At 36.1% G+C, this 11,861-nt stretch overlaps 1 protein-coding gene across 5 annotated transcripts in view; it reads right to left on the reverse strand.

The window, feature by feature from the left end:
- Window positions 1-11,097, reverse strand: part of LOC124367680 — a 50,165-nt gene extending 39,068 nt beyond the window's left edge. For 4 of the 5 annotated variants that reach the window (XR_006922920.1, XR_006922922.1, XR_006922921.1 and 1 more), the window contains exons 1-2: window positions 10,819-11,094; window positions 4,868-4,995 (exon numbers count right to left, since the gene is read on the reverse strand). Coding sequence is in view for 1 of the 5 variants with exons in the window: in XM_046824699.1 (XP_046680655.1) it covers window positions 4,868-4,995; window positions 10,819-10,896 (206 nt within the window). In the remaining 4 variants the exon portion in view is untranslated. Of the gene's footprint in view, window positions 1-4,867; window positions 4,996-10,818 lie in introns of all 5 variants that reach the window. The other variant, XM_046824699.1, reaches the window with a different exon arrangement.
- Between the last annotated feature and the right edge of the window lie 764 nt (window positions 11,098-11,861).

Raw genomic sequence — 11,861 nt, forward strand, 5'->3', positions numbered from 1 at the left:
CTATTTAAGGGAGCACTTTGCAGTTAGTGTAGAGTATCCACCATCTTGGTTTAAGTCCGCCTGAAAACCTGTAGGATATAGACCCATAGGGACCACCAGCTCCCTACATGGTCTCACTCCCACAATTCCAGCGCCTGTGCCGCTGTTTGTTTTAGAGCCGTCTGTAAACCATTCAAGCTCCGCTGGTGGAAGAGGTTTCCTTCCCTCCGACTAATCATCCCTAGAAGATATAAAAATTCTAAAGGGTTTGTCAAAGGAAAACTTTTCTGGCATCTGATCAGAGATCATGTGCAGAACATCCTCCTGAATCAGGGTGCTAATTCTACAGTGGGCACTGTAGCAGCCCGACCAGAGTCCCATCTCCTGAAGACAGTTAGAAATCCTTTATTCAGAAATATACAATATCGCAATATGCAAAAATAACCCAGATACCAAAAATGGTGTGTGTGGGCATTAGAGCTACTCAGTAATTTAACTATTTTTCATTTTATGTGTGCCTACTTCCATATTAGTATTCCAAATAGTATCCCTAATACAACAACCAATACATACCAATAAATACATTCTCAGTATTCTACATTACATCTATCACTTATAAATATATAGAGAAATAGTATATAAATAAACACTTCATAAACAGCAATAACAATAAATAGAATATTACATCTAAAATAACAATAAATAGAATATTACATCTAAATAACAATAAATAGAATATTACATCTAAAATAACAATAAACAAAAGAGAAACGTAACAAAGCTTAATGAACTCATTATGCAAAAAGAATGTTATAATTGACAAATAAATAGAAAACAAGAATATTACCACTAGGGCACACAACAGCTCTCATGCTTATTACTCAGTCAAGACCATGTACCGATTTTCCCCAGCGTACCTTACTTTTTGTTTGGAAGCAGAAATACTTTCGGCTAAACGTTGCTAAACTTTGAATTCAATAATTAAGCAACAAATATTCACAATAAATTATATATAATAACTATAAATAAACTATAAAAATGTAAAACAAATATAAACTCTGACAGAACATAACAACTATATAAACTATGAAATTAGTGAACAATAAAATGCAATAGCAACTCAAATTCATTAACTTTAACAAATAATTCAGCAATAATAACAAATAGCACTATTTGGTTTTAACAAGACATTAGACTATAAATATTAACAAATAATTTCTATAGCAACAATAAATTAATAGTACACAAACAAGAATTATATTACATAAATAGTAACAATAATACATAAATAACACCACAAAATTAAATTTTTGTTAACTTATTAAAAAAGTTATAATTTTCATTTTAAATTTGGGTTTCTTTTCATGTATGATGCTATTACCAAAATGTCTAATTATTCTATTGTAACATTTTGGACCCAAATAACAGAGTTGTATTCTGCTGCGTTCCTTGTTCAAGTTTGGCAATTCAAGTGTAAAATATTGTGCAAATCTTGTTATTCTATTAAACTGTCTCATTGGAAACTGCTCAATTCTTGCATGCACATACATCAGCCAACATAACTTGTGTATTTGCTCAAAAGTAAGCAGCCCATTTTCCAAAAAAATGTAGGTTAGTCTGTCTCTACTCTTAACTCGAAAAATTATACGTAAAGCGTACCTCTGACAAATAATTACAAGCTTTTTTACCGCTGGATATGTACTCCCAAAATGTAATATCCCATACCTCAGCACGCAGTCAAACCATGATCTGTAAAGCTGTATCAAGTGGTGGCCCTTAAGACAACTTCTCATGTGGTATAGAGGATAACTGATTTTTCTCAGCTTCTTTCCTAAATAATCAGTACGATGGACCCATTTAAGTTTGTGATCGATGAAAAGTCCCAAATATTTCACTTGTTCTATAACCTCTATACTGGAGCATGTACATTAATATTTCAATCAATCAATCATCTTAATTTACAGTAACATTAAGAAACGTATTGGCGTCAAAAATATTATACGATCAGTACAAACAATTAAGAATATGTGAGTACAAATTACAATGTTGAAATTATTTCACTTTACTGATGTGTAGCGTCAAAGAATTCTTTCAATGAATAGAGCGGTCTTGTCTTGAGCCAGTTGTGAAGTCCTGTTGTTAGTAGTTTCCCTCTGAGTGCTTTTAAAGATGTGGGCAGAGCGTTGTATAACTTGCATCCAATGTAACTTGGTTTTCTTTGGAACTGGGGTGTGCGATGAGATTGAAAGGAGAAGTCTGTGGCATACCGGGTGTTGTAGGAATGGATGTTTTCACCTCTTATATGTAAGTCCTGATCTCTTGTTTCAAGTATGACAGTTTGAATGTAGAGAGCCACAACTGTTAGTATTTCAAGAGATTTGAAAGCATTCCTGCAGCTGTCTAGTGGTTGCAAGTTCGACCAAACTCGAACGGCTTTTTTCTGGAGTATACTAAAATACTATTAAGATTGATACAACTATCATAGTTGATTTACAACGATGTCTATGACTAAATAGTTAAAAATATTATTTTGCGGCTGTTCCCTAGGTTGATTAATGTTAGAAATATTAAACATTTTGATTTTGTTGTATCTATTAAAATTCTGTTTTCAATTAACCATGCCAAAATTTTACTCAAATCACTATTAATCTTTCTTTTTAGCGATTCCTTACTGTAAGCTGAACATACAAGCGTATGTTCACTCCTCCAACATGTGGCACTCCTCCTGGCCATAGCCTGAATAACAATGTCCAGGGGGCGAGGTTGAGACAACAGTCTCGAGCTGCACCTGACGCACTAGGTAAAGCCCACCAGACGAGCTACCACCATTTATGCCTCCGTTTTTGGCCAACAGACAACAGCTCCATACATTAGTGCAGCTCTCACTACGGAAACAAACACCTCGGCTTCAGTTCCCAAGACAAACCTATCACGCATCTGCATTGAATTAAAGACCATTTCCCCCTGGTGATGACCCTATCTAGGATCACGCCTAGGTACTTGACCTCGGACTTCAGCTCAATGGAAGAGCCTCTGAATAGAAATGGACCAATGCCCTCCATCTGTCGCCTTCTGGTAAAGGCAACCACAGCAGCCTTTACAGCAGGTCGGATTGACAGTGAGGCCCACCTCATCGCACCAATTTCCTACCATGTTCAGAGCAGTATTGATCAGTTCCATGACCGTTGTGTTGAACTTGCCACTCACAAGAATCACAGTAACATCTGCGTACCCCTGTACAAAGACACCTCTACTATTTAAAAAAATTAGCAGGTTGTCCACAACTAGGTTCCACAGGAGAGGAGAAAGGATGCCACCCTACGGACAGCCCCTCGTAGTCCTTGCACTGACACTTGCTCCCATGAGGGTTGTAACAACCACCCTGTCTATGGGCAAAGCCCTTATCCAGTCACATATTTGACCATCAATACCACGTCTAGAGATCTAGAGACCGCATTGATAATTGCCTGAGTGGCTGCACTGTCAAAGGCTCCTTCGATGTCCAGAAAGACACCTATGGCTACCTCTTTTCCTGCCAGCGTCTTCTCAATCCTGCATACCAATTGATGCAGGGCCAAGTCGCATCACCTTCCTGGAGTGTAGGCATGCTGATTTGGATGTAGAGGTTGCTCCAAAAGAGATCCCTCCCAAACAAACCTAGCAACCATCTTCTCCATGGTTTTGAGAAGAAAGGAGGACAGGCATATCGGCCCGAAAGACTTGGGTTGATCCATGCTAGCCATCCCCTGCTTCGGTATAAACACTAATCTGGCCACTCTCCAGGATAGTGGAATGTACCTGAGGGCCACGGAGGCTCTGAACAGTCTGCACAGCTGGGGAAGGAGAATATCCAGCCCCAGCTGCAAGCAAACCAGTCTCACCCCATCTCCCCCAAGAGCTTTGTAAGGACTGAAAGAGTTGATTGCCCACTCGATCCTTCTGAAGGTTACCACACGGTGGCGCCACACTCCATTGCAAATGAGTGGCGCGCCCCGTAGGACCCCCCTCACTGTCAAATGATTGATCACTGTTATGAACAATACAGTCTGGAAAGTGTGTTCCCATTATAACTTTTAGAACTCTCTCCGGTTCAGTAATGTAAACACCTTGATCGTCCTTGAGACCACCAAGTGGCGAGATGGGATTTTTTGCTAATAGCTTCTGAAGCCTTGCACAGCCCTGCACACTATCGGTGCAGAGTTTCTTCCAGGCTAGTCTCTTAGCCGTACGGACCTTGCGGTTGTACAGTGCAAGAGCCTCGTGGTAGGTCTCCTAAGTACCCCAAGTTTTGGCTCTCCTGAATAAAGTCCTGACCCTCTTCCTCAACGAGGCCAGTTCAGACCTCCACCAGGCTACTTTGGATTTATTCCTATTAATAACCGAGCAGCTGAGATTAAAGGAGCCTACAATCGCAGAGGTCAGACTATCGGCAAATTTGTCCAGCTGCACCGCGTTGTGAGTCCGTTTCCTATTAGTGGAGTCAGATTCTAATTGTGCCCTGAGGGTTTCCTTGTATGATACCCAGTTTGTGTTTCTCGGATTCCTGTACTGAACTTTTTTAAGCACCAGTTCTCCGATTTTAAAGCAGATGTGAGCATGATCAGAAAGGGAGGGCTCGTCAGACATATGCCAGCCGCATATCCGATTAAGATTTTCTTGGTTTTAAAAGAGATTCCCGACTTATTCCCGGTTTTCCCAGTCAGGTGGCCACTCTGTACATTTATCAAGCTAAATAGTTTATCAAACAAAATGTAGTTTGTAGTAATTGAACATCGTTTAAACAATACACAGAAAAATTCTAGATTCCTACTGAAAATGTCTTCTAAAATCGTTTCCATATGTCTAAATTCAACAACGCTGAAATAAAATAGGAAATACTTCTTATTACCTTGTGTATGAGTAAACTTCGTGATCTTTGAGGCGGCTCGTGGTGACAAATGTCTTTGCACATATTTGTCGATAACTGTCCACAATGACCTTGTTACTGACGCCTTGTGCCTCCAAGTGTTTCCCAAACTAGAGAAACAAGGATATTTGCTATAAACCAGTGCAATAGATAGGATTTCTGACATAGGGTTATAATTAATATTACACTTTTACAAATGATACACCAATGAAACGTGACAGGCAATTAATAATAAGTGCATTCTACAATAATTAAATATAAATATATACAGTACAGTAATACAACTAAAATTAATCACTAAGATTTCATTAATTATCGTTATAAACCACATGAAAGTTATAACTTAAGTGTAGCATATATACTTAAAACTAAACAAACCCGTTTGACTCAGAACTACTGTTTGATATGAATAAAATATCAATCTTATAATAACCATAACAACAGTCCAAAAGAATGAAATCTTGATTACTAAATTAAGATTTAAATTTAAGTTATCCTTCGTACACATACAAAATTCTCCCAGTATTACAAGGGGTGTTCAACACTTGTATCTCCTCTTAGGTAATTGCCATTTAAAGTCACACACTTGTTCCACCGCCTCTGCCACTCCTTTAAGACGTGTTCAAAGCCCTCTAGAGACAGAACCTTCAAAATTGCATCTAAAGTCTTGATAGCGGCAGTAGCAGATGGAAAACACCGGTCTTTGAGCACAAGGTTTTTTTGGCGTCCGTCCACCTTTTTCCACCCACTCTGAACTCTGTTATTTTGTTGCAGGATCATAAACTAAATCAAACTTTCATCAGCAGTAGGCCTAATAATATTTTTTACCACCATTGCATCACCTTCTCGACGCACGCACTGTAACCAAAGTTGGCAAATTTCAACGCGATTTTGTTTCTGAACTGGTGTTAAGAATTAGTGGACAAGACTGGTTTAGAACTATAATTGAAATTTCATCAAATCATGACAAATATTTGTTTTGAAGTGATGAAATTATGCCTCTCATGTCACAACCTCATTTACTGCTTTAAATTTAAAAGTAGTTAAAATTTGGTTTGAGTGCTGTAATTCAATATTGCTTTCATGGTTGGTTGAGGAAATGCTCAGAAGTATTAAACTAATCAACTATTTCAATAAAAATTATTAAAAATATTGACAACCAAGGTTGGGTCTGTCAATACTCTACCATCCACTGCAAAATGATACATTCGATATTGAGTGCTTCTGTTTACCGACTTCATAATTAATTAAATTACAAGTAGTTTTAACTTTATTAGGCCCTTTAGAAATTATACTATCAAGGTAGGTCTTCTTTTGCAAGGTAATAGAATGGTGCAATTCTTTTCCCATATTTTTAATGACTGATTTAATATTATTATTTTTAGTAATTCTTTTCTCATACATTTCAGCACTTCAGATGCCCATTTATTACTTGGCAAAGTGACACTTTTTGAAGCCAAATTTCTGTGTATCAGAATGAAAACACCACCCCCAGTGCTTAAGCATCTTGCAAAATGAGAGAACCTGAGGTAATTTGGCACATTTAAGAGAATTAATTCAGCATCTGACATATTATATTCAGTAAGCGTTATGATATCAGGTTTAATTTAATCTAAATTGTCTAGACATGATGGAAGGTGCTAAATGTTCGGAAGCAATATTGTTAGTTTAGAAATTCTTACAGAAAATCAAAATTCATTGTTACTGTCTTTTGTACAAAAAGACTCTTTTGTAGCAAGGTTAATATTTCTATTAAGTTCAAATGACAGTGATCTGTTATTATCATTGAATGAAATCACCTTTGAAGACTTGCCTGCCTGTGTTTCTTTCATTAAAAAAGATTGATCTAAAACTATTTCTGGTGAACCCCATCCCAAAAGAGGACTAATTAAAGGTGATTCATTCTTGGCTGGTGTCTGATCTAATTGCTTATTTTTTTTCTCCTTTGTCAACATATATATGAGAAACTGGAGAAAGAAGTGGCTCTTCACTAAATGCCTTTGACTTCACACACTGCACTTCATCCGGGTTTCTGTACAGCTGCAAGGGTGATGGCATAGGAGATGAAGTTGGAAGATGAAAGTCATCAGCGAGATTATTTCAACATGAGCCTGGATTCCCGTTGTTGTAACCATCTCCAGGGCATCAAACAGTAGGTCTGTTTCAGTTCTCTCTCCCAGCTGGTGGTTGTTAAAAAAGAGAGTCTCAATCCAAGGGTGAACAAATGAGTTTTTTAAACCCCTCTTCTTAAATTCTTGTGTCAACTCTTTGAAAGCTAAATTGCAGTAATCTACTTTTTGGGTTTGTACAAATATTTTGATTTCGTAATGAAACAAAAAATTGTTGTACCCTTTGCAGTTTTTGCACAGGTTAGATAGGTGTTAATAAAATCATTGACTGAGGGTTTTCTAAATTTCACTTTAAACATTCTTGCAATTCCAGCACTCATATTCCTCTCATCATTTATATCCCCTAAGATACAATACTTCCATCACATTGATACTCCTGAAACACTTTGTTAATCTTCTCTTCGATAATCTTGATAGTAAATCCAGTTCATCAGTTGTTGTTGGCTTAGAAAAATCCCTGGTTCTGATTATTGCCTTTCATTAAATAATAATTTTAGTTGACAAATCATCAAATAACTGATGTATTTTTTGTACCATTACTGACGCTTGCTATGCAATTGTTGTAAATTGTTTTTATGCAATAAAGGAATATTATTATTATTATAGTTACCACTAAATTACCTAGTGAAGGTTACCACTGAATTACCTGTTACTGACACTAATACTGCAGATCTGTAATGGCAACAAGTGTAGTGTTTATGCAAATGTTTTATTTGTGCCAAGACACATTTATCCTTCAAAAGGGTAGACTTTAATAAGCGGCCTACACTCGTTGTTCGGTTGTTTTTATCGAATAGTTTGATGTTTTTATCCGAAGGAATAATTTTATATTACAATATATTTAACTTATCATTTGATTTCAACTTATTACTTATAGTAATTTTAATCTAAACAATAAACAGCAAGAAGTATCTAATATTTTGAGACTGAAAATGGCGATAATATGAGAAAAAATATGTGAGATATTTGTTACAAGTGACGAGATTTATTTAAGTGGCTTCAACATATGGGTTTGGTTCCTGGTAACCCATGGGAAGAATTCTTTCCTACATTTCACAAAAGCAGTTACTCATTGATGTCAAGCTGGGCAAGTAATCTTAAGGTTTCTTTGATATCTAAGTCTAGGCCATAGTTGGTTTTGTTGTCTTGTAATTAAATTTATGTTTTTAAAATTGTAATTTACGAGATTCTTCTTGTTACAGTAATTTATTATAACTCTTATTGTGTATGATTTTTACATATCGAAGTTGAATAATTTATCGAATTGTTTGATAAAAACAACTGAAAAACGAGTGTAGGCCGCTTATTAGTCTCCTCCTTCAAAATAGTAAAAAGTAATTCAATGTTATACTGTTTTGTTATATTTTTTAAATACAGTGTTGCCAGAAAGTTTAGGGACAGGTAAATAAAAAGCGAAATTTACACTTTAAAAGTATATAATGAAAAGAAAATTAATGACATAGCTCACAAATCATGAAAAATGGTTGCATAATGTTGTTAATAGTCAATTGAGCCACCTTTTGCTTTCCTACATTTATTTACCCGGTCCGGCATGGTGTCAATGAGCTTGAGACATTCGGCCTTGGTGATTTGGCGCCAGATGTTCGCAACCATGAAGCGCAGTTCCTCTTTGTTTCTTGGTTTCTGCTTTGCTAATCTTATCCCCATAGTATTCCAGACATTCTCAATAGGGTTGAGGTCCGGGCTTCTGGCTGGCTAGGGAAGAACCTCGACATCATAGTTTTGAAACCAGTCCATTGTCTGCCTCGACTTTTGGCAGGGCGCGTTGTCTTGTTGGTAGATAAAATTCTCGCCCAACAACCTGTGAGCTGAAGGAAGCATTACTGTTTCCATAATCCTGCAGTAAGAGGTACTATTTACGGTACCATCAACAAAAAAAAGCTCCCCTGGTCCTTCGGAAGTTATACACCCCCATACCATAACCGCATCTCCACCCATCTGGACAGCTGGGGCAACACAGGCTGGCAGGAACTTTTCAGTTTTTGTACGTCGAACTCGGACCTTTCGTCATGGAAAAAGTTCGAAACAGCACTCATCTGAGAAAATGACACGCCTCCAAGCTTCTTTTTGCCACCCTTGGCGCTCTCTGCACCACAATTGACGTCTTTTTTGGGCGAGAGTGTTTAACAAAGGTTTTCTTAGAGCAAAGAAAGAGTGCATACCTCTGTCACGTAGGCGTTGCGACACAGTAGACACACTAATGTCAACAGAAGCATCGTCTCTTTTCATTTTCGTTATTTAAAATATCACTAGAACTTGCATTTCTATCTTTCCTACTTATGTTTATAAGCGTACGATCTTGTCTGGGAGATGTCTTGCATGGCCGGCCACTCCTGGGCCGCTCCAAAACTGTTCCAAACTCACGGAATCGGTTAACAGTATTTTCTACACATGTTTTAGATATGTTTAACGCACGTCCTATGTCTCTGTAAGACTTTCCTAGCTTAAACATACCCACAACTTGCCACTTCACATCAATACTCACAGTGACGCCCCATTGAACACAAGAGAAGTTTACGTAAATACAACACAAAAATGGCGATGTTTGTAGCTGACGGCAACAAAGCAAATGATGAAAAAGGAGTGCGTGCGCATCAATAGGCCCTATCCCTTCCTTTGTTTTGTGAGGAACAAGCTGGTGTGCGTGGATTGCCTACCACTCTCATAGTTCGGGCGCTACAACGCACCTAAGTTATCAGTTTTTCATTTCCGAAAAAAAAAAAAAATAAAGGAACTTTGAGCGATCACTAAACTGTGAGTGATTTTTTTCTAGTTGCCACAATAGCATTTATAATTTACTCCATTTATCTTATGTTAAAACAACATACCAATTATTAAGATGATTGGACATTTACTGTATTTTAGAAGTTATAAATTTTAATGTTTCAAAAAACAAAATTTTAAAATCACAAAAAAGTTCATATTTTGAAAGATTTTATACATAAAGTAATGAAAGTCACACCAAAATACTTCGTTTTCACTGCGTTAATGGGGAAATATAGAGTTAGCCAATCTGCTGTTAGTATATAGGGACACAAGTAGTATATCACTTTATGTGGGGTGTCCCTAAACTTTCTGGCAACACTGTATATATATCCTAGATAGTTTTTAATTCACCATAACATTATTACTTTTTACATTGTAAATTGACATACAACATAATTAAAATATGACATAATTTGGTTTTGTAAGTAGTTGTAGCACGGATTCTTTACTCATGAATATTGATAATTCGATATTATCGATCACTCGAGTGTTGGACACTTATTATACTGCAGCCTGGTAGTGCTGGTAACACTTTATCCAGGTAAAGATTAGCACTCAATAACCCTGTTGCTGACACTAACAATATAAACAGCCCATCTCTAATAGCTGCAATTGCAATGACTATGTATTATTTATGCATAAGGTGTCCTACAAGTTTACCCTTCAAAATAGGCCTAGGCCTAGTTAAATGTTACACTGTTTTGTTTGTTACATTTTAAAAATATACATAGCCTATATGTTTTATTCATAAAATAATAGATTGTTGAGTTCTGATTATATTAGGACTAGGTGAAGCTTTCTATTGGGATGAAGACCAGAAAAACATTAGCTATAATACAGTTCAACCTGAATTATTACAAATTTACATTATTTGTATACCTATGTAATGACACCATTCTAATCTCAAAGATTATGAATAAAGCATATTGTCTATTGTTCAAAGAATCTCACACTGTAAAGGGTTAAATGTGTATTATCATCTCATACTATTATTTTTTCATAAATTAATATACTTACATCAAACACTTGATTTCTTGTAGCCTCGTCCAAAGGACAAAGCCAAGCAAATAAATCTGGATTAGTAACCACACTCATTATAACAAGAATTGTGTACTTCTGAAAACTCGAGAATTAATTTAAAACACCTCCATTTCATTAGTCTCTCAAACTATTTGGAGCTCAGCTCATTCTAAACATGAACGCAGCTTTCACCTGTTGAAAGTTTCAATGCCTGACACATCATAAACAAAGACTAAAAATCCTTGACCACTCTTTACTACTCGTCAAATTAACAAAAGATTGGTTTTGCCTTTATTTTAGTTTTCATATTGGACTGGCTTTGGAGAAACAACATGTAACCTCACTGTTCCAAATTTTGGGTTGCTTAAAATTTGTCCCTTCATTCAAAAGGGTACTCTTTATAATTTTCAACCAGTAGCAGTAGTGTCTAATAATTCCTATTATTATAGTGATGTGGTCTATACTGTGTGATCTTAACAGCCAGGAAGCTCCTAAGGCGCTGTCAATGTGTTATACTGGTGTTTTACAACTGTATCGCTACAATTACATGAAGTTAACACACTTAATGGGCTCCATATTGAGTGATCTCAAACCGGTAAGGACGCCTAAGGCATCTTATAACATTTTATTCATATTTAAAGTATTATGTGTGTTCAACTAAAAAAGTGGAAATAAAGGCACCGTACTGAAAATATGTTTTACACTACTAGACGTGCAGTATGTTTTTCAAAATGCCTAAAGTTATCTAATAAAACTTTTTTTTAACAATTTGCATATTTAGGGCACAAATATTTTAATAGTCCTAATGAAATTAAAAGGTATAACTCTCTTAGTGTAATTTTCATAAAGTTAAATTATGGCTTTGGACATTTGAAAATGTAAATGTAAAGATTTGAAAAATGTGCTGGTATAAAATAAAATAAATATTTACATGTTATTGTGTAAATTAGTTTTAGTTTGGTTTTATATTTGAATTTGTCTACATTGGTTTGTAAAATTAATAAAAAACATTTAGTTTTAGTTTAGTGTTAGATTTACGT

This window comes from Homalodisca vitripennis, chromosome 8, assembly GCF_021130785.1.
Source record: "Homalodisca vitripennis isolate AUS2020 chromosome 8, UT_GWSS_2.1, whole genome shotgun sequence".
NCBI lineage: Eukaryota > Metazoa > Arthropoda > Insecta > Hemiptera > Cicadellidae > Homalodisca > Homalodisca vitripennis.